The sequence below is a fragment of the Nematostella vectensis genome, chromosome 4 (genome assembly GCF_932526225.1).
Source record: "Nematostella vectensis chromosome 4, jaNemVect1.1, whole genome shotgun sequence".
In the NCBI taxonomy this organism is placed as follows: domain Eukaryota; kingdom Metazoa; phylum Cnidaria; class Anthozoa; order Actiniaria; family Edwardsiidae; genus Nematostella; species Nematostella vectensis.
The window spans coordinates 962598-985005 of NC_064037.1; the positions used below are offsets into that span (position 1 = coordinate 962598).

Here is a 22408-nt window from a genome sequence, read left to right on the forward strand (position 1 = left end):
CAGGGGGTAGTGTTTCTGTGGTACTCCATACGATCACTGTTAGTAGGGCAGGGGGTAGTGCTTCCGTGGTACTCCATACGATCACCTGCTAGTAGGGTAGGGGGTAGTGCTTCTGTGGTACTCCATACGATCACTGTTAGTAGGGCAGGGGGTAGTGCTTCTGTGGTACTCCATACGATCACTGGTAGTAGGGCAGGGGGTAGTGCTTCTGTGGTACTCCATACGATCACTGTTAGTAGGGCAGGGGGTAGTGCTTCTGTGGTACTCCATACGATCACTGTTAGTAGGGTAGGGGGTAGTGCTTCTGTGGTACTCCATACGATCACTGTTAGTAGGGCAGGGGGTAGTGCTTCTGTGGTACTCCATACGATCACTGTTAGTAGGGCAGGGGGTAGTGTTTCTGTGGTACTCCATACGATCACTGTTAGTAGGGCAGGGGGTAGTGCTTCTGTGGTACTCCATACGATCACTGTTAGTAGGGCAGGGGGTAGTGCTTCTGTGGTACTCCATACGATCACTGTTAGTAGGGCAGGGGGTAGTGCTTCTGTGGTACTCCATACGATCACTGTTAGTAGGGCAGGGGGTAGTGCTTCTGTGGTACTCCATACGATCACTGTTAGTAGGGTAGGGGGTAGTGCTTCTGTGGTACTCCATACGATCACTGTTAGTAGGGTAGGGGGTAGTGCTTCTGTGGTACTCCATACGATCACCTGCTAGTAGGGCAGGGGGTAGTGCTTCTGTGGTACTCCATACGATCACTGTTAGTAGGGCAGGGGGTAGTGCTTCTGTGGTACTCCATACGATCACTGTTAGTAGGGTAGGGGGTAGTGCTTCTGTGGTACTCCATGCGATCACTGTTAGTAGAGCAGGGGGTAGTGCTTCTGTGGTACTCCATAGGATCACTGTTAGTAGGGCAGGGGGTAGTGTTTCTGTGGTACTCCATAGGATCACCTGCTAGTAGGGCAGGGGGTAGTGCTTCTGTGGTACTCCATACAATCACTGTTAGTAGGGAAGGGGGTAGTGCTTCTGTGGTACTCCATACGATCACCTGCTAGTAGGGCAGGGGGTAGTGCTTCTGTGGTACTCCATACGATCACTGCTAGTAGGGCAGGGGGTAGTGCTTCTGTGGTACTCCATACGATCACTGCTAGTAGGGCAGGGGGTAGTGCTTCTGTGGTACTCCATACGATCACTGTTAGTAGGGCAGGGGGTAGTGCTTCTGTGGTACTCCATACGATCACTGTTAGTAGGGCAGGGGGTAGTTTTTCTGTGGTACTCCATAGGATCACCTACTAGTAGGGAAGGGGGTAGTGCTTCTGTGGTACTCCATACGATCACTATTAGTAGGGTAGGGGGTAGTGCTTCTGTGGTACTCCATAGGATCACTGTTAGTAGGGCAGGGGGTAGTGTTTCTGTGGTACTCCATACGATCACTGTTAGTAGGGCAGGGGGTAGTGTTTCTGTGGTACTCCACAGGATCACCTGCTAGTAGGGCAGGGGGTAGTGCTTCTGTGGTACTCCATACGATCACTGTTAGTAGGGCAGGGGGTAGTGTTTTTGTGGTACTCCACAGGATCACCTGCTAGTAGGGCAGGGGGTAGTGCTTCTGTGGTACTCCATACGATCACTGTTAGTAGGGCAGGGGGTAGTGTTTTTGTGGTACTCCATACGATCACTGTTAGTAGGGCAGGGGGTAGTGCTTCTGTGGTACTCCATAGGATCACCTGCTAGCAGGGTAGGGGGTAGTGTTTCTGTGGTACGCCATAGGATCACTGTTAGTAGGGCAGGGGGTAGTGCTTCTGTGGTACTCCATACGATCACTGTTAGTAGGGCAGGGGGTAGTGTTTCTGTGGTACTCCATAGGATCACTGTTAGTAGGGCAGGGGGTAGTGCTTCTGTGGTACTCCATACGATCACTGTTAGTAGGGTAGGGGGTAGTGTTTCTGTGGTACTCCATACGATCACCTGCTAGTAGGGCAGGGGGTAGTGCTTCTGTGGTACTCCATACGATCACTGTTAGTAGGGCAGGGGGTAGTGCTTCTGTGGTACTCCATACGATCACTGTTAGTAGGGCAGGGGGTAGTGCTTCTGTGGTACTCCATACGATCACCTGCTAGTTGGGTAGGGGGTAGTACTTCTGTGGTACTCCATACGATCACCTGTTAGTAGGGCAGGGGGTAGTGTTTCTGTGGTACTCCATACGATCACTGTTAGTAGGGCAGGGGGTAGTGCTTCTGTGGTACTCCATGCGATCACTGTTAGTAGGGCAGGGGGTAGTGTTTCTATGGTACTCCATACGATCACCTGTTAGTAGGGCAGGGGGTAGTGCTTCTGTGGTACTCCATGCGATCACTGTTAGTAGGGCAGGGGGTAGTGTTTCTGTGGTACTCCATGCGATCACTGTTAGTAGGGCAGGGGGTAGTGCTTCTGTGGTACTCCACAGGATCACTGTTAGTAGGGCAGGGGGTAGTGCTTCTGTGGTACTCCATACGGTCACCTGCTAGTTGGGTAGGGGGTAGTACTTCTGTGGTACTCCATACGATCACCTGTTAGTAGGGCAGGGGGTAGTGTTTATGTGGTACTCCATACGATCACTGTTAGTAGGGCAGGGGGAAGTGTTTCAGTGGTACTCCATAGGATCACTGTTAGTAGGGCAGGGGGTAGTGCTTCTGTGGTACTCCATACGATCACCTGTTAGTAGGGCAGGGGGTAGTGTTTCTGTGGTACTCCATACAATCACTGTTAGTAGGGCAGGGGGTAGTGTTTCTGTGGTACTCCACAGGATCACTTGCTAGTAGGGCAGGGGGTTGTGTTTCAGTGGTACTCCATAGGATCACCTGCTAGTAGGCAGGGGGAAGTGTTTCTGTGGTACTCCACAGAAGTATAAAAGTGAAATATGAATAAAAATTTGGTGTTGGGACTACTGAGCCTCCTATTTTTATTATAGATAAATAGATTGAAATGGTCCGTTTAAGGCCTCTGAGAAAACAGAGTAGTAACCGGAGGCGTAAAAAATACGCCTGTTTTGTTAGTCTACAGCTTGTTTGTAGTTTTTTTTTTTCTAGTCATACCATCTAGTTATTCTACAGCTTGTCTGCAGTTTTTTAAATCATACAACCTAGTTATTCTACTTAGCTTGCATGCGTAGTTTAGTTACAATAAAAAGATATGAAGGAGGTTTTCAATGACCCCTTAATTTACACATCAAAGTAAATTGTACGTGGGAATTGGATATTAGACGCACTTTTATTGTTGTAGCGCCGAATGAAGTCGTGGCTCTCTAAATGGCGAGGCATTATCAACGTTCTAAGAAAGAAATCTCGCGATCTAAAAAACTTTCAATCGGTTTTGGCATCAATTCTTAGAATATAGGTATCAAGCATTAAAACACTAGACAAGTCGGTTGTCGAATTTACTTCCCTGGGCGAAGTTGTGGTGGTCTAAGAAATACGGGTTAATATTGTATGCATTAAACCTCTAAAATCAACATCCTTTATTTTCTCAAAAATAAAAATTCAAAAGTGAAAATTGTTCAAAATCTCCTCGCAATTGGAAAACGATAGTATCTTCAAGCTCCATGGATTTATTTCATTGGAACTTGCGATCTGGAGGCAGCATTAATTGTATTAGATTAGGTAGGGTGACGTCATATCTTGAGACCACGCACTACCTTGAAATATTTCAGCATATATGAACTTTCATCTTTCCTTGGTAATGCATTTATATCTACAAATCAGTGCAATGCGCCCGTGTAGCAAAAGCGCAAAGTGGAGAGGTGTCAAACTTCTGGTACGGTAGTAGGTCGCCTTAAGTACCATAATACCAGCCCAGAGCGAAGGTGATGGCAGAAAAACGCCCAACCTCCTTTGGACAAGGGGGAGTCCCACCCCAGGTCCGAACTGCAGAGGCTGAACCTGTAAAGATGGCCAAAACCTTACTGCTAATCCAGCATATCGTGAAATAAGTAAAAGAATCACCAACCTTAGTACTGCCCTGTTATGAATAATGGCAACGTGTTGTAATAATATTCCAATAACATTCCTGCCCCTGCTAGTGGTGATTATAGTAATGTTTTGACATGAAACTTGTCATATTTAACCCATAAACTGATAACGGTAACTATAGTTAACAAAACTATAAAATTACCGCACGGACGCGGTTTTCCTTTGTGGTCCATTCTAAACAAAACCAGTTTAAATATACAGGTTGTGAAGGAAAAACAAATTGCACTGCTGTACCGCAAAAAGGACAGGCCGCTCTGTGTAAAACATACAAAAAGGGAAAGGGTGTATTCCGAGTCATCTGTTCATGTTCTTCTCTCACGTTGTGAGATAGAGAGGAATAAACTGGCACCTCCCGCCAGGTGGACGGCTAGTCCTTCATCAACCCCTCGACACTACAATGTAGAATAAAAACCTTGTTCTTGTTCTATTGACCATTTATGTGACTAGTTGGGTATAATATCTTCATGTACACTGAAATTAAAGAACATCATTAAAAATATTTTCAGCCTTAAATAACTCCCAAAATAAAAACGTTCCGTTTCTCAACCGAAAATCAGTCACTTAAGAGCCTTGTGTTGTTAACAAAAAATAAGTATTACCTTACTCCTATTTTATCGTTTTCATATCTGTTGTTTATATCACACCACTCTATAAACTATATGTTTATACACCATATTGAGAAATGCTTATTCTTTAATATTTCTCAAACACGACACCTCTATTGTGTATAAAGCCTTTTGATTGTATCGGCGTTTGACAAAACATTGCGTATCAAACGACGGTCATTTGCACAATTAATGAGTTGTTTTTATTTCCCTCGAGGTCGGTTTATTTTTCTGAGTTTATTTAATTGCAAATGTTTTGTTGACAGCGATCACGGGCAGACAAATCGACATATTCCTTACATCTAGGTTTTCTGAAGCTGTACTTTGTATGGCGTTTATTACTGTCCGATTTGGAGGTAAGGATCAATAATATAATAATGAAACGATGTTATCATCATAAATAACGATAGGCACTAAGTGTCCACAGATGATGGGCGGCAGAACAGCTACCAGCAACCTATCGAATTGATTATTAAATATTTGAGTAAACATACACTACACATAATAGAAACGAGAGAAACGTGAAACCTAGATTCTGTCACATCAAACTCTTTACATGCAAATCATAATATTAGCATTCCTTCATGTAGTCTTGCCCGCTTAATCCCCTCAATTAACTAATATTTATGTTTATTTTTCCATCTTTTGATGGAGGTAGCTTTTATAAACTGAAAGAACTGGTTATAAACCTGAAAAACTTGAAGACTTCAACTCGCTCAAACATCTCTATTATACATCTTTAGTGTCGTGATGACCTTCCTTAAAGGCTCAAGTTGGTAGGATTCGACTACAGATGTTGCTGTTTAGTTTATGTTGATTGTTTTTGTTTTCGATTCCTACCTTCAGATTTAAGACAGAAAAAATGTTTTTCAAGCAGGTCTTCTATGGTGGCAGCATGCTTTTTTATCCGTTTCTTTTTATGATCTCAGATGACGAGGACGAGCTTTTCAATCCAAACTTTGTCACCCAAAATCTACTGGAGAACATTAGACGACGGTGTCGTTGTCAGCGGGGAGGTGAGATACCCAATTAAAGTGAAATGGTACTTATCCGTGCAGCGAGCTGATAACCGTTTCCCCGTTGTAATTCATAACACTAATACGCACTGAAATTCAGGGCATCGCCTGCAAAACTGCTATACACCTATTTCAATTAAGTTTGACTATAAGAAATTGGAAAATGGAACAAAGTTTGGCCGATGATAATGTCTTCTTGTATTAAAAATGGGTTCATTCATTACATGGCCCTAGCTACAGGAGGAATTTAGCCTCACTGAATGTTATTAAGATACAAGACTTGTTTTCCCTAACCAGTGGTGCTCTAGGCATTCATCATTTTCCATTTTCTAAGAGTCAACCTTAATTGAAATAGGTGTATAAACTGTTGGTTGATAAATGATCGATTGATTGATTTCATAGTAACCCTAGACCTGTCAGACGAGGAAGGGGATCTAAAGAATCTGCCGGACTATCTCCACCAGTATGCCCACAAAGTCCTTAAGCCCAGGGAGACCTTCGTGCTCGTCAAGATAGAAAGTAGGTCAACGGTTAGGATGAACGGTTGAGAGGGGGTATACACAAGCTTTCAAGCACAGAGAGACCTTCATGCAATTGTCAAGATAGAAAGTTGGTAAACGGTACATGGGAGGGGAGTACACATAGGTTTTCAAGCATAGAAAGACCTTTGTGCAATTGTCAAAATAGACAGGTGGTAAACGGAACATGGGGAGAGGGGGGTTTACATAGGCTATCAAGCATAGAGAGACCTTCGTGCAATTGTCAAGATAGATAGGTCGTAAACGGTTAGGATGAAGGGGAGGGGTATAAACAAGGTTCTCAAGCCGCACAGAGAGGAGACCTTTGCTCACCAAAGCCACTTTTCAAGGTCCGGAAGGTACCACTACACATCAGACCCCCCTCCCCCCTGTTGCATCATGGGTAGATTATACACGAGGTAGAGTTGTGTTGCATCATGAGTAGATTATACACGAGGTAGAGTTATGTTGCATCATGGGTAGATTACACACGAGGTAGAGTTGTGTTGCATTATGGGTAGATTATACACGAGGTAGAGTTGTGTTGCATCATGGGTAGATTATACACGAGGTAGAGTTATGTTGCATCATGGGTAGATTATACACGAGGTAGAGTTATGTTGCATCATGGGTAGATTATACACGAGGTAGAGTTGTGTTGCATCATGAGTAGATTATACACGAGGTAGAGTTATGTTGCATCATGGGTAGATTATACACGAGGTAGAGTTATGTTGCATCATGGGTAGATTACACACGAGGTAGAGTTGTGTTGCATTATGGGTAGATTATACACGAGGTAGAGTTGTGTTGCATCATGGGTAGATTATACACGAGGTAGAGTTATGTTGCATCATGGGTAGATTATACACGAGGTAGAGTTATGTTGCATCATGGGTAGATTACACACGAGGTAGAGTTGTGTTGCATAATGGGTAGATTATAAACGAGAAACAGCTATGTTGCATCATGGGTAGATTATACACGAGGTAGAGTTATGTTGCATCATGGGTAGATTGCACACGAGGTAGAGTTGTGTTGCATCATGGGTAGATTATAAACGAGAAACAGCTATGTTGCATCATGGGTAGATTACACACGAGGTAGAGTTGTGTTGCATCATGGGTAGATTATAAACGAGAAACAGCTATGTTGCATCATGGGTAGATTATACACGAGGTAGAGTTATGTTGCATCATGGGTAGATTATACACGAGGTAGAGTTATGTTGCATCATGGGTAGATTTTACACGAGGTAGTTATGTTGCATCATGGGTAGATTTTACACGAGGTAGAGTTATGTTGCATCATGGGTAGATTATACACGAGGTAGAGTTATGTTGCATCATGGGTAGATTATACACGAGGTACAGCTTTGTTGCATCATGAATGAGTACATTTGGAATGTATTCTATAATTTATGAAGATGTATTCTATAATTTGTAATGCATTCTATTAATACTTTGGTGTTCTACGATTATCATATATTACGCCTAAATTTAGGATGTATTCTATAATTTGACGTATTCTATTAATACTCGTGGTTATCTACCATATAAAAATTGCAGAGGGGTTGGGTGACTATCCAAAGACGTATACTTCAATGCTAAATGACCTGGAAACCAGCAACCCGAAACTGCTGGGTAAGTATGCTAATAGCTTGCCCTATGTTGCCTTGAGCAACCCGAAACTGCTGGGTAAGTACGTGAATAGCTTGCCCTATGTTGCCTTGAGCAACCCGAAACTGCTGGGTTAGTATGCTAATAGCTCGCCCCATGTTGTCTATCAGAAAGCACGGTGCGCAAAGCATCGTGAACACGAATCAAGGGTTGGAAGAGACTTCTAGTGATAACCTTTCCGTGCAACAAAATGGATAATACCAAAGTTAGAAAGCACCACACAAAAAAAAACAATTCGCATTTTTTTTAATTTTACAGCACGTCTAGAAGCCCTCTCTCAAAGGCCCCCAACGAGACTAATCAAAAGTCAGCACAAAAAGCCGCACAAAAAGAAATCCATGTGGAATTTAGCTAACCGGGTGCGCAGTAAAAACGGACAGCGAAACAGCGCCGGACGTATCCGGTCCGAGACCGAACAAGCAAAGACCAAAAATAAAACATCGGGTGCCACGCCCTCCCATCAAAACAAAACGCGACAACGAAAGCCTACTAGATAATGAGCCCCTCTTCCCGTAAGGTTCTTGAAAAATTTCACATTGTTTAATAACACACTGATATTTTATTGATCTTTCTAAGTATAAGCGTGCTTAGAAAACTATGGATATATATTTATTCAGTACCTAAACACCGAATAAAATAGTACTTTTCCACTTGCTCAATATTTACTTCCTCCCTCTCTACTCTCCTGGTAGTTATAACAGTGTCAGGGGCATTTTAAATAAATAAGATACAATTTAAAAAGGAATCCAGAAAGTAGACAAGACTATTCTATCCATAACAGAAAATTAGAAGAAAAAAAAACTCGCGGCATTGTGACAGGTAACGAGTGTAAAAAAACACTTGTAATCAATCAGTGCGATTGCATTTCCTCACCAAGGGGTGTAATAGCCCCGTCAAAAAGCGAGGCAACAAGGGAGTTCGGGGGCATACGGCATTGCGAGTTGGGGTCCTTGCGAATTGGGGTCCGTGCGAATTGGGGTCCTTGGGAAATGGGGTCCATGCCAGTTGGGGTCCTTGGGAATTGGGGTCCTTGCGAGTTGGGGTCCTTGGGAAATGGGGTCAGTGCGAATGGGGGTCCTTGGGAATAGGGGTACTTGCGAAATGGGGTCCTTGTGAATTGGGGTCCTTGGGAATTGAGGTCCTTGGGAATTGAGGTCCTTGCGAATTGGGGTCCTTGGGAATTGGGGTCCTTGGGAATAGGGGTCCTTGCGAAATGGGTCCTTGGGAATAGGGGTCCTTGCGAATTGGGGCCCTTGGGAATAGGGGTCCTTGCGAAATGGGGTCCTTGGGAATAGGGGTCCTTGCAAAATGGGGTCCTTGGGAATTGGGGTCCTTGCGAAATGGGGTCCTTGGGAATTGGGACCTTTGCAAATTGGGGTCCTTGGGAATAGGGGTCCTTGCGAAATGGGGTCCTTAGGAATAGGGGTCCTTGCGAAATGGGGTCCTTGGGAACAGTAAGCTGCGCTGTTCCGACGGCACCACTTAGCAACATGGCATCATGGGAAATTAGGCCCCTGGAAATGAAGTCTTAACCTGCTATACTGGTCTGCACCATGACATCAAGAATCATGGAGGCTTGGGTCGCTCGGAACAGAATCATATATCTTTTTACCGCTAGCATAATGTATCATGGGAACTTGGTAGCCGATCCTTATAAGGTATACCGCTAGCATAAGGTATCATGGGAACTTGGGTCCTTGGTAGCCGAGCCCTATAAGGTATACCGCTAGCATAAGGTATCATGGGAACTTGGGTCCTTGGTAGCCGAGCCCTATAAGGTATACCGCTAGCATAAGGTATCATGGGAACTTGGGTCCTTGGTAGCCGAGCCCTATAAGGTATACCGCTAGCATAAGGTATCATGGGAACTTGGGTCCTTGGTAGCCGAGCCCTATAAGGTATACCGCTAGCATAAGGTATCATGGGAACTTGGGTCCTTGGTAGCCGAGCCCTATAAGGTATACCGCTAGCATAAGGTATCATGGGAACTTGGGTCCTTGGTAGCCGAGCCCTATAAGGTATACCGCTAGCATAAGGTATCATGGGAACTTGGGTCCTTGGTAGCCGAGCCCTATAAGGTATACCGCTAGCATAAAGTATCATGGGAACTTGGGTCCTTGGTAGCCGAGCCCTATAAGGTATACCGCTAGCATAAGGTATCATGGGAACTTGGGTCCTTGGTAGCCGAGCCCTATAAGGTATACCGCTAGCATAAAGTATCATGGGAACTTGGGTCCTTGGTAGCCGAGCCCTATGCCGCTTTTTCCGCCAGCACCTCGCGACAGCTGAAAGGCACGTGATCGTTCGAACTCAATCTCAAGGTTGTGCAGGAGCTCGCTCTGACCTTGGCCTTCAGGCTTGGCGGCTGCGGGAGTACTCTCTAGCTGAGAGTCTTGCGCTTCTCCCCCCTTGATACCCATCAGTCGGCGGAACTTGGGGTCCATCTCGGAGGTGTAGCTTGCCGCGCTCCACTGACCTGGGGGAGCAGCTGCCTGAAAACACGATGGGGCAGTCTAAAGTTTTACCAATCCACCCTTAGCTTGGTTTCCCCATACTAAACAGAATGGGGCACTTTAAAGTTTTACCAATCCACCCTAAGCTCAGTTTTCCCATACTAAACAGAATGGGGCAGTTTTATCAATCCATCCAACCCTTACTATCTCCTCTTTGAGAAAACCCCTATGGCTCAACGCTACGGACAGTTTGTTTATGTTTTTTTATCGAGTAGATATTATATCATTGAGCATGTAAAAACCTCTCTACATTTGGGACTGTAAGCCCTTCGTCTTCTCGCATAAGTACGTCAATCACGAGGTCCCGTCCCTCGTGGACGCATAAGAACCGCTGGATACGCTGTCACAGTTTTTACACAATAAATCTGACTCATAACTGCAAAGTGCGAGGAGCAGTTGGTGTTTATATAATAAAACAACCAGGTGCATGTGGAGCACTAAAAGACTTTGTTTTTAGGCATTTTTCTTGTCAATAAATGAGGATGTTCCTCAGTTGTTGTGCCTCATTACCTCTTTTTTCTTGCCGCTCCATAACAACTTCTTCTTCTCCTGCTGCACTTTGTACTGCTGAGGGTTGACCACCGCAGGGTTCAGGTAGCCGGGCATGTTGATTGCTTTGGCCTGGGTCTGAGCCTGTTGGCGCAAGACCTCTGCGTGCGCCGCTAGTTTCGCTTGGACCTCTTCTGATGTGGGCGCGCGAACGGGAACAGCTGGGGCTGCGATATAAGAGAGAATTCAACGTGGAGACATATTTTGTGTAGGAATAATTTGGTTTACATTTTCAAAAAAACGTACAAACAGCACCAGCTATCTGATCCCCTGAGGTGTTGACTCTAATGCTGCTTGCTGGCGCTGTGCTGGCATGTACTCGTGTGGAGTAATTTTGCCGATAGTCCCCTTGACGCGTGGTCAATCTATCAGGGCATTGTCCGCTGGGTCATGATGGTTGTTGTTGATAGTTTGAATAATGAAGATAAGAGACCTTTTATGCCTGACAGGAAAGACAATACTCTCCAGCGTTCATAAGACAGACATACTGCACGGGATTTATTAAGGTGTTGCGAGGGGGCAAACATAACCTATTTTAGTAGATATTTTCTTGTCAAAATACAAGAAATCTCGTCACTTTAGCTTTCGATAGGATTGCTATTCCGGTACTGTTAAAAAATTAAAGAAAAATGCGGAGAGGTTTAAAAACATTGACTTACTTTTGACCACAGGTGTGCACGGCCCAGGTGAACGTCGGAATCTGTCACGCCTTCCCCTCCTGTCATCACGGTAGCGGTCGCGGTCACCGTCACGCCGTCCCCTGTCACGGTCATAGCGATCGCGATCGCTGTCACGCCTTCCACGATCACGGTCATATCGGTCCCGATCACGATCACGGTCACGGTCACGGTCTAAGATGGATAGATAACAGAGAATCAAAAGAAGTTAGAACATAAAATTGAGAGAACAATGATGAGAGCAGTAATTCATAGACAGCCATTTACAATACAATACAATAAACTTTATAGCTTGATAACTTTTGACAGTTTTCTAACCCATGGCCCTCCTAAAATATACTATACTAGATTATAAAAAAATATTTACATAGTTGATCATATTACAATCAAAAGCAACTCTAGACTAATGTGAACTAAACAAAAATATTACTAGACTAAGAAACTGTAACTAGATACTTTGAAACTGTGCTACAAAGACAGCCACAAACACAACAAAATGTACAAACATGGATTACAGATGACAAAAACATGTACATGATGAAGCAAGCTTCACGTGAAGCTCGAGCACATCGACAGTTCAAATAAAAGCGGCAAGAATAGCAAAAAAGTTCTTCGAGGTGCGAAACGTGGCTTAGGCGAGGCAAAAAAAAACTTTGCGAAGGTTTTTCTTAAACACAAGCGACAAATTCGGAAAAAAGGAGGAAGTAGCGAGCCTTTTCAATTCCGGGGTAAGAGAGTTAAATAAAGACACAACAGAAAAGGTGAAAGTTAGCTTGCCGGAATCCGTTCTAGGACGGGGCAGCGCAAGATTATTTGTAGTGGCGGCTCTTGTAGAACGCCCAGAAGAAGAAACAAAAGAAAAATTATTATTATTATTAGATTTAGAAGGCGAAATATTAAGAATTTTTTTCCATAAGTTTTTAGGGTTTTCAATGTTGTTTTTATAGCATTATTAAATGCACTACTTGGTTGTGCGCGCGGCGGTATTGATTCCAGGAATCGTGCGTTTTAAAGGCCTTGTCATACGTACTTTTTTTCTCTTGCGTCCTGTCTCGCAAAAAATTGTTGCAGGTCGCACGCGCATTTTTTTGCGTGACACCCCCTTTGCAACTTAGTTTGCATTTCTTGCATTTTGCATTTGTTTCAAGTCTCAGGAAAAACTTCACGTGTGACAGGGCGCGTGCAGGGCGCGTGAGACAAGTTGCAGCCGAAAAGTCTACATGTAAAGGCAGCGATGCGATGCAGCTAGTTGCGTCTTTTTATTGCAGCACCTATTCCTGCAGAAAACCAATCAGGTTTGCGTGGTCGTTTAACGCGTTAATTTGGAAAAGAGAGGGGGATACTGCGAGCATAAGAATTCTTTTGGTCAATGTTTATTTTCTCTTTTGTCTGCTGTAAGCGCTGAATAGCATGAAATAGCATTCTCTACCTCGAGGCGGTCTTCTCTCCCGAGACGAGCTCCTTCTTCGATCACGTCGATCTCTCGCATCAGTCGATCGGTCGTCGCTAGAGCGTCTGGAAGGCGAGTGCGAGCGTCTACTGCTGTCACGTCTATGTGGAGGGGATCGCGAATTATCGGAAGAGACACGAGCAGACGGTCTGCGCTCGGAAGAGTCTCGACCAAGGCTAGACGGCCGTTTCCGTTCGGGTGATTCTCGGCTTGACCTCGGCCGTCTATCGACTGAAGATCGGCGTTTAGAGTCTTCTTCCTAGAGGATGCAGACAGCGAGGATCTTTAAGAACTGAAAGAGTTAGTATTTGCTCCGACTACAGGGGTGTGAAGGGGGCTGCGGGAGAGATTCGTGGGCTAAAGGAAGTTAAACAGCTTTCCCCAAAGGGCCCCTGTGGGAAGGGCCCACTTGCCTTTTGGTATCTGCTACGGTTATAGTGCAAGCGCGCTATCGGGGCCGCCAATACAAAAAAACGACTAATATACGAGAACCTAGTTTGGCTAGCGTTCATGTCAATCAAACTAACATCGCATCCTCGTTGATTTTCATTGATTTAACTTCTCGTTAAGGTGGCCACGACAGCGCGCTTGCCGCTGTTAAACCACTTTCCTGAACATATCTAGTTTACCATGGATTTATGTACGTTTCTATTAGGAAAAAAGGGGTGAAATTAAAAATAAATAGTGGGACCCCTCAATTTTTTTCCAAGTTCCTTTTTTCGGTCGGCAATCTTTTACGCAAAAAATGTGCATGTAAATCTTGCTCAAACCTCCTTCGACAATTCAAATATTAAAATGGTCTGTTCCTCAAGGTTGATTTTCACTATAGGTGGAACACAACTAAACAATATAATCAAGCTGCTGTGTTGCTCTTGCGTTCAAATGGGATTCGGGAAAAACCCTAGGTGAGCTCAGAGGGCACGTCACCAAACAAGTATGGCCTTGGCGGGATAACTTACCTGGCGATGGGATGCTGGGGGGTCCCGACCAAACTCATCCTCTCGGGGTTCTTCATGATGGCTGTCAGACTAGTCAGTAAAAAAAGCACTACATACTTAACTACTTCGTACATGAGAATGGTGCAAACACTTTGTTTATGTAAACGGCAGATTATTAGAAGGTTATAGCTGAATGCGCAGAGGGTCTAAGTGAGTCTTACACTTTGTAATGGGCTTGATACAAATTTCACGGAATGTGAGCAAGTCACGATAAATGATGCTAGCACCATGTGAGCAAGTCGTGATCAATGATGCTAGCACCTCAATAGTTTGACTATCCATAATCTGCATCTGATGGCAAGATAGCGATATCTGAGTAGGGTAGTTATGTCTAGCAAGTGGTCATTGCCCATGAAAAGGCGGCTATTCTAGCCTAGTCTTTTTGTGACAGTTGCTTCAGTCATCCTGTTATAGATAAGGACTGATGTACAGGGTGGGCCAATAAGCAGCCACTTTATAGGACAAGAACATGTTTTGGGACAAGGGAGTGTTTTTAGGAGGGTGGAGGGGTGGAGTTTCCGGGCAGTGCAGTCAATGAGATAAGGTAGGTAAATGGCAGAACAATGGTTGCATTTTTTTTTACAATTTTTACAAATAAATTTGCACTCAGGAATGAATGCATCATAACCAGCAGTGGCTCATGGGTAGCATATAAATGACTGAATCATAGTCTGATGACGTAAATGAGCACAGAAAAAGAACGATACAGCTTACTAAGCCTAGATAAGTTTTTATTTACATTTATTTGCTTATTAATTTAATACCCATGGAGCCCTGAGAGTATGGAACATGGATATCCTGAGTGTTACTTTTATGAAATAGGGGTATAAATAAGTTATTGAATAGTTTTCAAAACTCAGCACAACCACAATGGATTATAGAATACACATAATTCCCGAGTGCAACGTTGCCAAGTTGTCAATGCTCTAAAATAATGCTTTGATAGCTGCATACAAATAATGCACAGTATTGGGACCTGAGTTCCGATGTATAGATCCAGACATTGCAAGCTGTGGAATAACAAGACATTTACTGTATACAATTTGCTGGTTGATGGGACACTGTTTGCTAGTTTTCTAATAGACAGTTTAAAGTATTTTTCCTGTAAATATTCCATTACTACTTTCCTGTTTGGTGAATTGTAAATTGTTTTTTTTAGATTGAGCCAAGCAAAAAGAGCGATAAAAAGCATAAAAGGCAATGCCTGATTTGACTTACTTTTATGATAGCATAACAACAAAAAAAAGTTTTAAAAAGGCAGAATATCATGCATGCATTTCTAGTATTCCGGAACAGCAACTAATCTTATTGTGTACAGCAACTAATCTTATTGTGTACAGCAACTAATCTTATTGTGTACAGCAACTAATCTTATTGTGTACAGCAACTAATCTTATTGTGTACAGCAACTAATCTGATTGTGTTTAGCAACTAATCTGATTGTGACAAAGCACTTTCCACTATCCCATTGGCCTGATTGGCTGAGTCTGATTGAGAAGCAACATTATCATCTCTACAGTCATCCTTGGTTTTACCATCCAGACTAGTCCTACTACATGACCGAGTCCTGTTTCCGCGTCTTAGGAACTCATCAATGGATACTACACACTTTTTTCTCCAAACAGACTCTTGCTCCACCACATCCATGGGGTACAGTCTAAAGGTACAATATCGCACAAAGTTCAATTTATCTGCATCAAGTGCTGTCTTTCCTCTTGATCCGGTACAGTTTCTGTTCAAGAGCTCTTCTTTGGTAAACAATAGTTTGACCAGATTAGTAGCAAAATTCCCCACAGAGCAACTTTTCTGTTTTACCTTCTCAGCCCACCGCAAGAGCTCCTTCATGCGAGTACTGTCACTTTCTGAAATTACCAGACTTTGTTTGGAATTCCCATCTCCCTGGGTGCCAAACACTTCATCCTGGAATTCAGCTGGTATTGTGAAAGTACCTACCACACTGGATTCCTGGAATACCTTCCCTGGGTTGTTCCCCACTTCAGCCATACTCTCATCCTCTGTTTTAGTACCATTTTGGTTTTCCTGGATTTGGGCCACAGCAGGGGTCCCCAAAACACCATTAACAAATGTGATGTTTTCAATAGGAATTGTTGGAATCTTAAATTCAGTGAAACAGACATTCTTACTGGCATCTGTGACTACAATGTCCGGTTTCCCAGGCATGCTTGGTGACATGCTAACCAAATGAGAAGGGGATGCAAGGGTTAGTATTGGCGCTTGCCTGGGTTTACCAGGAGTGCCAGACCCATCTTCCAGCAAGCCCAACAACTGTTCCTGGTATTTTAGCATCTTCTCCTGGTTTTTCAACAGCTGGTCAACCTTGGTGAGCAATGTTTGTAGTTGCTGCTTGGTGGCTGGGTCAACTCCAGAGCTTTCAAAGAACTTTAAAGAGAAATTACTTGAGTCAGACTGCACCCTCAGAAATATGCTATGGTTTACTTTGGACAGCTATGTTGCCCTATAGTAGAATAGGTACAAATGTTGTAGGTGATATATAGTTCTCACATTACATCAATGTTAAAGGTACATGATGTTGAGTTTTAACAAAAGATGTTAGCCTGGCTTGTCTTAGCTACGGTAGTATGGACTTACTAACTACACAATTCTCGAATATTTTTTTACATTTTATACTAATGCTAATGACACTGTAGTACATGTAAAAGAAAAATAACCTGATAAAAAGGTATAAAACAAGAAGTTAGCCTTAAAATCCAGTTTCTCAGGGGTCCAATGACTGCACTGCCCAGTCGGATCATTGAATCAGTGACATAATGGGGTGGGTTGGTATAAGGGGGAGTGGGGTTTAAGGGGGGCAGGGTGGTATGAAGGGGTTGGGGTGACATAAGGGGTGATATAAGATGGACGGGGTGGTGTAAGGGTTCACTTACTCCTGGGCTTCTATCCCGGCCAGGGCTGGAGTCTTCATGTATTTGTCTGTGGTTATCTGCACACAGCAGAAAGCAACAGGTTACTACTACAAGGCCAAAGCCACCCTTAGAAATGTCTTAGTTCATATATTTACAAAGTCACCCTTAGAAATGTCTTAGTTCATATATTTACAAAGTCAAAACTAAGGCTTGAAGATTGAATAAAAATAAGGAAATAATTGAAAACTTGTTTTTGTGTAAAAGCTCAGTATCTGTTAACCTATTGATTCCTTGGTATTTTTTAGCTAAATTTACAAAAAACAGACTGAAAACAGATACCCCCTATTTTGCGTTTTATACAGCCCGTCAAAGTCAAACACCACTTTTCCTAGTCAGCAGTATCCTAGCTTCTAACAGTGCTTTGCAGTCCCATTTTTAATCCCTTGTTGCTGTGCTCATACAAGCACAAATTGATTGTATTTTGCTGTATTTTGTTGCTTGTATTTTTCATCAAAAATACAGCTATAAGCATATTGAAAGAGTGTCCTAGGACATCATGAAGTCTATTGGGGCACAATTGAGTGCTGTGCTTATGGATAATTGCAAGCAAAGGTGGATTCATGGTGATTTTTTCTTGTTTGGCTTTGCCTGGATGAGAAAATAATTTTCCAATGAACCACCAGAGTGCTCCCAAATGCTGTCTTTTCCAAAACCAAATTGATTCTAAAATTGTTTACACTGTTATTCTGGGTCTGTATGACCTGGGATTGATTTGTTTGGCTTCGGGGTGAAAAGACAAAAAAAAGACCTTAAAAAAAACATCTGACTTTGTGGAGAGGAGCATTGACTGGCTCTCCCCTAGTGAATTTTTCCCAGATCACCCAGAATGCTTTGCAATCCGTAATGGCATCCAAGTGGTTTCACAAGCTTTCAAGGAGTAGACATTGCTTTTTTAAGCCATGGATATGGACCTGGAGGATTAGAATAAAAGTATATATCTGTGTCTTGAGCTGTGTTTGCTGATCTCTTTTCCCTATGTGGTATTTTGAACATTTTGTTGAGAGGGGAGATTCTGCTTTTTTCTCCTTGTATGAGTTGAATTTTGTCTAAGAACCTGAGCTATTATTTGGCTAAAGAGTAGTTGCTATCACCTTGGTTGGATGCATATCTTCAAGACCATTTATTCCTTAGACTGCTGCCTGAGTTTGTTGTGTTTATTTTGCATTTATATTTTTTTGGGGTGGGTACTTCTCAAGGCCGGTACAGGCCAGTTGAGGGGTCAATGTGTTGAATGCAACCATTGCATGCCACTGTCTAAAAATAGGCAACAATACTGCTTATTGTAATGTGTTTCACATAGTAGGAAAAACGAGGCCTTCCTTTTGGAGAAAAGACATTGCGGAAACAAATTCAAGGTATCAAAAAAATATTAAAAAATAAAGCTATCGATTTTTTTTGCAAATCATAAAAGTAGAGTTTGGTGAAACCACACAAGACAATATATATATTGAAATAAATTATTCTTTACATGCCTTCATTGAGTTTTAAAAACTGAGGTGTGAAGGGAGAATTCGAGAGCAGATCAGTGGAGCACGAGACCACAGGTCAAGTGCTTAACATCGGGAATTCCCAAAACGAACAACAAGGTTTTCAAAACTTAATGAAGGCACAAAAAGAATCATTTATTTCTTTTATAAAGTTATTCCTAATCCTAGGCAAAAGACAAAAATAATCCACAACAGTGCACGCTCATGTTGTCATTCCAGTGCACCTCAAAACAGTTTGAAAAACTGGCTTCGAATTCCAAGCAATGTTTTCTTCATCATTTGATGGTTCATCTATTTGGACTTATTTTGCAATTTCCTATTTACATGGAACATGTTTTTCTCCCGAAGAATAATATTTTTTAGTGTTAATATTTTTTAAGGTAGAAGTTTGTGGGAATTCACAGGGTTGTTGACTGATGATGCACAAATTCCCCTAACATGGTTTTATGCTGCATCATTGCATGTCCTTCATAGCGTAATGAAAGTGACCAATCCCACCAATCAAAAACCCTGTACTTAGTTCAATTATTTTATAAGAGATATACAGTATTATTCATTCTCTATTCACTAATAAACATTATATGTAGTATGGAATGCTTTCAAGAGAAGTCTTGCATATGCTTCCACATTTAAAAAAAAACAGCTTTGGAAGAGAGTCAGTTGTAGCAGAGGCTGATAGATCCAAAACTCATGATAAAACATACCATTGCTTTCTTCACTTCTTGTCTTTTTGGTGACCACTGGAGCGGAGGATGCATCATCGTCAGCTCTCAGCCTCTTTGACACATCCCCATCAGGGCCTAACGACATTGGATTTGGCCTTGATTCCATACCTGAGGTGGTCTGCAATTCATTGGATAACTACATAATAAAAACGCACACTTCGCAGTGCTAGAAAAACATAAAGAAACAGCAAATCCCGAAAAACAAAAATAGGCAAGCACGTTTTTTTTACTGAAAGCACCCCTTTTCAGTGACTTGAAGTATTTATTTGAGCAAGAAAAGAGTAGTTGCAATGCATTTAACACTGTTAAACAGCACGTAAAAAGTTGATTTGGCCCTCTGGTATATGTCCCAACGTTTTCGTCCCAACACCCTTTCTGTAATTATCATCCAATTGATTACTGTAATGCTCAGTATGGCTTCCATTACCATTCAATCAATTGTTATTGATTCATATTGATTACCTATCATCAGACTTATTGACCACTCACTTCAGGGTATATAAAATAGTGTTACACATAAAACACAGTTTGGTTTTGTCTTTGTAAGGCAGTAAGTCCAATCAGGGAGTTGTGATAAGGCATCAAAACTTAATTTCCTATTACTAAATCTCACAGAAGATTGTATCCACAAATTGAAATGATTGTTATTATGTCATGCTCTATTCATTATTAGTTCACTCATGCCTACATTATCAGCCACCTTAGGTTTATGCTAAAATATCTTGCAAACAAAAAACATTCAGCTATCAGTATTAATAACAATAAATATTTGACTCTTTCTTATTAATAATTCAGCCTACATGAAATTACCTTGATGGCTACAATTAAGATAATTAGCTAAAAAAGGTTTGTTTTCCTATTTTCCCCCACCATGTCCTATCATCTGCCACCCAATGATCGCTCGCTTTTTTCAGGAAAAATAGCACAGAAAACTTGCATCTTTTTAGCTAAAATACCACAGAAATATCTGATAAATGTAGTTTAAAAAAGAGCCATTAAATTATAATTTAAGCTCCATTTGTCTCCATACCAAGCGATTCAAAACTGACATCACACGTGGCAGGTGTGTCACACTGCACGGCGAAGCTCACAATTGTTCAAATTTGTTTTGAATCATTCGAATGGCCAATAATAGGGGCCCAAACAATGAAATCTAGCATGAAACCGAGGCAGAAACAAAGGCCAGAAAGCACTCTGGGACATCAACAGAATGGTGGATTTGCCAAGCAGTTTTCATTGCAAGCGGTAAATATTGTATTTTTTTATGACATTTTTTCGTCCTCACCTTTTCATCTCAAATACAATTTATATTTTATGGTGCGTAAGAATAAATTACCTAGCTAAGCGAAATAATAAACAATCGTAAAAAGGTTTAGAAAACATGTTTCACAGATGTTTGTTTCTTTAAAGTTATGAAATATTTGAAATTATTTTTGGGTGGCCGGTAATAGAAAGTGGCCGTTAATTCATAGATTCTACAATTCAATCACATGCACACGAATAGTCAATCAGAAAATATGATACAATAACAGCCATGTGCTTCCACAAAAGTCCCACAAAAAGACGTCAATCGACATCAAAAAAGATTGGTTTAAGATTTCTTTATGCGAATCTGGACAAGCAAATAAGCATTTCCAGTCTGTGAAGTATGTGCCAGCCCTGTTTTCTTCGACTGGCCACATTTAGTGTAGAGTTGGATTGTGTAGAGTTGGATAGTGTATAGTTAAATTGTAGAAAAACACATAAAATTTACTACAAAGAAATGAAAAACAAAAAGCAAACACATACAAGAGCAGTGTAAGTCCTACCATTAAAATTGTGTTTAATATTACCTAGGTTACTTCAATTACATATAGGAATGACACTGTTGATGTTTGTATTTTTGCTGTAGTAAATCTTGACATTCACCAATAAAACTTGCAGTTAGAAGTCAGACGTAAACAGCGAATTCAGCTTTCTCTTCTACTTTTCCCCACACTTAAATCACTGCAAATTGACAAAAATAGCCTTGAAAACACATAAACACATAGTACCTACTGAAAAGAGCACAGCTTTATCTTATCATTTCCAAGTTTTTGTATTTTGAGCTGGATTCATGGCTGTTTCCATTCAACAACCAAACTCGTTGTTTTTGTTATTTCTATGCTTCTCGACAAGATTTTCACCAAGCTTGGACAACAAGACAAGTTTCCATCATTTTAGGTGACCGTGTTTTATTTCCCAAGTTGCAGGAAAACCCCTATAAACGTCTGTTTTTTAGATAATCACTGTCCTTATCCGACTGTTGTACAATTTGTGGACTTTTGTGGGACATTTGGCTTCTATTTGCTGCTTTCTGATTGATATTTGTGCGCGCATCGGATCTATGAATAGGCACAAGTACCTTACTGCGTAGATGTCAACTCACTCGCATTAGGTGGGTGTCACAAGATTTTGGACTTCATCACAGGCCTAATTTTTGTGAGAATGTACATACATTCTTTGTATTCACCCGCATTGGCTCTCTGGAGTTTTTCACATTTTTACTGAATTTCAACCGATTTCACAAGATTTCTGTCCAAGTTGGGTTGACAGCTATGTTACTGCTAACAAATTTTATTTTCCACAACTGTACAAAACAAAGCAAAAACATCAACTTCCGTATAATCGCTGCTTGAAAGTTGCAGAACTAATATGGTATGGCATTAAATTAAAAACGTAAACGAGCAAGCTTGATGTTTTATAGTTATTATTAGTCAAACCTCTCGGTATGGGCTCTTCACAAAGAGAAATAACTAAGGATTTGACTAGATGTCTTGGTAGGTATTATAAAAGTTAAAGATTTTCCATCTAAACTGGGAAAAGAGAGCGAAAAACAATGTAGTACAGTTCTCGAATCACCTATTTCTACATTAGAATGTGTTTAAATTGATTATCACCTGGTTTGGAGCGGATTTGGGGTGTTTTTCGCCGTCTTCTGACGAACTTGATGTGTAACCAGTGAGTCCCTCCATCTTGGATAACGATCCCCGGATGTATCATCCAAATCTACACAGGGTACCCAATACCTTGGCTGTCGCAATTCATCAATGGAGCTATGGATTCCTTTTAAACTGTTAAATGAAACAAAAGCAATTATACAGGGGGAGGAGTAAACTGTGTATTTTTTGTTTCTTCTTTCTTTCGGAATTTGGTTTACTTTCAATTTTGTTCCAATTTCGTGAGAAATTGCTCTTGACCCTCCCCTCTCATAGTGATAACAA

At 41.8% G+C, this 22408-nt stretch overlaps 4 protein-coding genes across 13 annotated transcripts; 1 reads left to right on the forward strand and 3 right to left on the reverse strand.

The window, feature by feature from the left end:
• Positions 1-81: 81 nt before the first annotated feature.
• On the reverse strand, positions 82-1281 carry LOC125561759 (mucin-2-like). Its single transcript, XM_048726090.1, has 2 exons — positions 1092-1281; positions 82-902 (listed from the first exon to the last, which is right to left on the reverse strand). Exons 1-2 carry the CDS (start codon positions 1279-1281, stop codon positions 82-84), a joined length of 1011 nt encoding a protein of 336 aa, XP_048582047.1.
• Positions 1282-4796: 3515 nt separating this feature from the next.
• On the forward strand, positions 4797-8476 carry LOC116605316 (uncharacterized protein CXorf65 homolog). The gene is made up of 5 exons (XM_048725879.1): positions 4797-4965; positions 5539-5625; positions 6028-6144; positions 7712-7786; positions 8081-8476. Exons 1-5 carry the CDS (start codon positions 4938-4940, stop codon positions 8317-8319), a joined length of 546 nt encoding a protein of 181 aa, XP_048581836.1. The 5' UTR covers positions 4797-4937; the 3' UTR covers positions 8320-8476.
• Positions 8362-22257, reverse strand: LOC5516170 (serine/threonine-protein kinase fray2). Of its 10 annotated transcripts, none has more exons than XM_048725874.1 (9): positions 22085-22214; positions 19146-19302; positions 16916-16971; positions 13971-14039; positions 12991-13270; positions 11544-11735; positions 10846-11051; positions 10059-10314; positions 8362-9938 (listed from the first exon to the last, which is right to left on the reverse strand). In XM_048725874.1, exons 1-9 carry the CDS (start codon positions 22157-22159, stop codon positions 9922-9924), a joined length of 1308 nt encoding a protein of 435 aa, XP_048581831.1. In that variant the 5' UTR covers positions 22160-22214; the 3' UTR covers positions 8362-9921. The 10 variants fall into 10 exon arrangements, with proteins under 10 accessions (XP_048581831.1, XP_048581830.1, XP_048581833.1 ...); XM_048725873.1 differs by having other exon boundaries at positions 8362-9998; XM_048725876.1 differs by adding an exon at positions 20999-21152 and having other exon boundaries at positions 8362-10314; positions 19146-19284; positions 22085-22166.
• On the reverse strand, positions 8673-9314 carry LOC125561760 (early nodulin-75-like). The gene has a single exon (XM_048726092.1). The coding sequence runs from the start codon at positions 9312-9314 to the stop codon at positions 8673-8675; it is 642 nt and encodes a 213-aa protein (XP_048582049.1).
• Positions 22258-22408: the final 151 nt, after the last annotated feature.

What these genes read in the sequence shown, in the direction of transcription:
- LOC125561759 (XM_048726090.1), bottom strand. Translation starts at nt 1,281, where the DNA reads ATGGAGTACCACAGAAAAACTACCCCCTGCCCTACTAACAGTGATCGT. An exon ending in CTGCCCTACTAGCAGTGATC is followed by an intron (nt 903 to 1,091) that starts GTATGGAGTACC and finishes CCCTACTAACAG; the next exon opens with TGATCCTATGGAGTACCACA.
- LOC116605316 (XM_048725879.1), top strand. Translation starts at nt 4,938, where the DNA reads ATGGCGTTTATTACTGTCCGATTTGGAG. An exon ending in TATTACTGTCCGATTTGGAG is followed by an intron (nt 4,966 to 5,538) that starts GTAAGGATCAAT and finishes TTATGATCTCAG; the next exon opens with ATGACGAGGACGAGCTTTTC. An exon ending in CGTGCTCGTCAAGATAGAAA is followed by an intron (nt 6,145 to 7,711) that starts GTAGGTCAACGG and finishes TAAAAATTGCAG; the next exon opens with AGGGGTTGGGTGACTATCCA.
- LOC125561760 (XM_048726092.1), bottom strand. Translation starts at nt 9,314, where the DNA reads ATGTTGCTAAGTGGTGCCGTCGGAACAGCGCAGCTTACTGTTCCCAAG.
- LOC5516170 (XM_048725874.1), bottom strand. Translation starts at nt 22,159, where the DNA reads ATGGAGGGACTCACTGGTTACACATCAAGTTCGTCAGAAGACGGCGAA. An exon ending in CCCCAGCATCCCATCGCCAG is followed by an intron (nt 13,271 to 13,970) that starts GTAAGTTATCCC and finishes TGCATCCTCTAG; the next exon opens with GAAGAAGACTCTAAACGCCG. An exon ending in GGAGAGAAGACCGCCTCGAG is followed by an intron (nt 11,736 to 12,990) that starts GTAGAGAATGCT and finishes TATCCATCTTAG; the next exon opens with ACCGTGACCGTGACCGTGAT.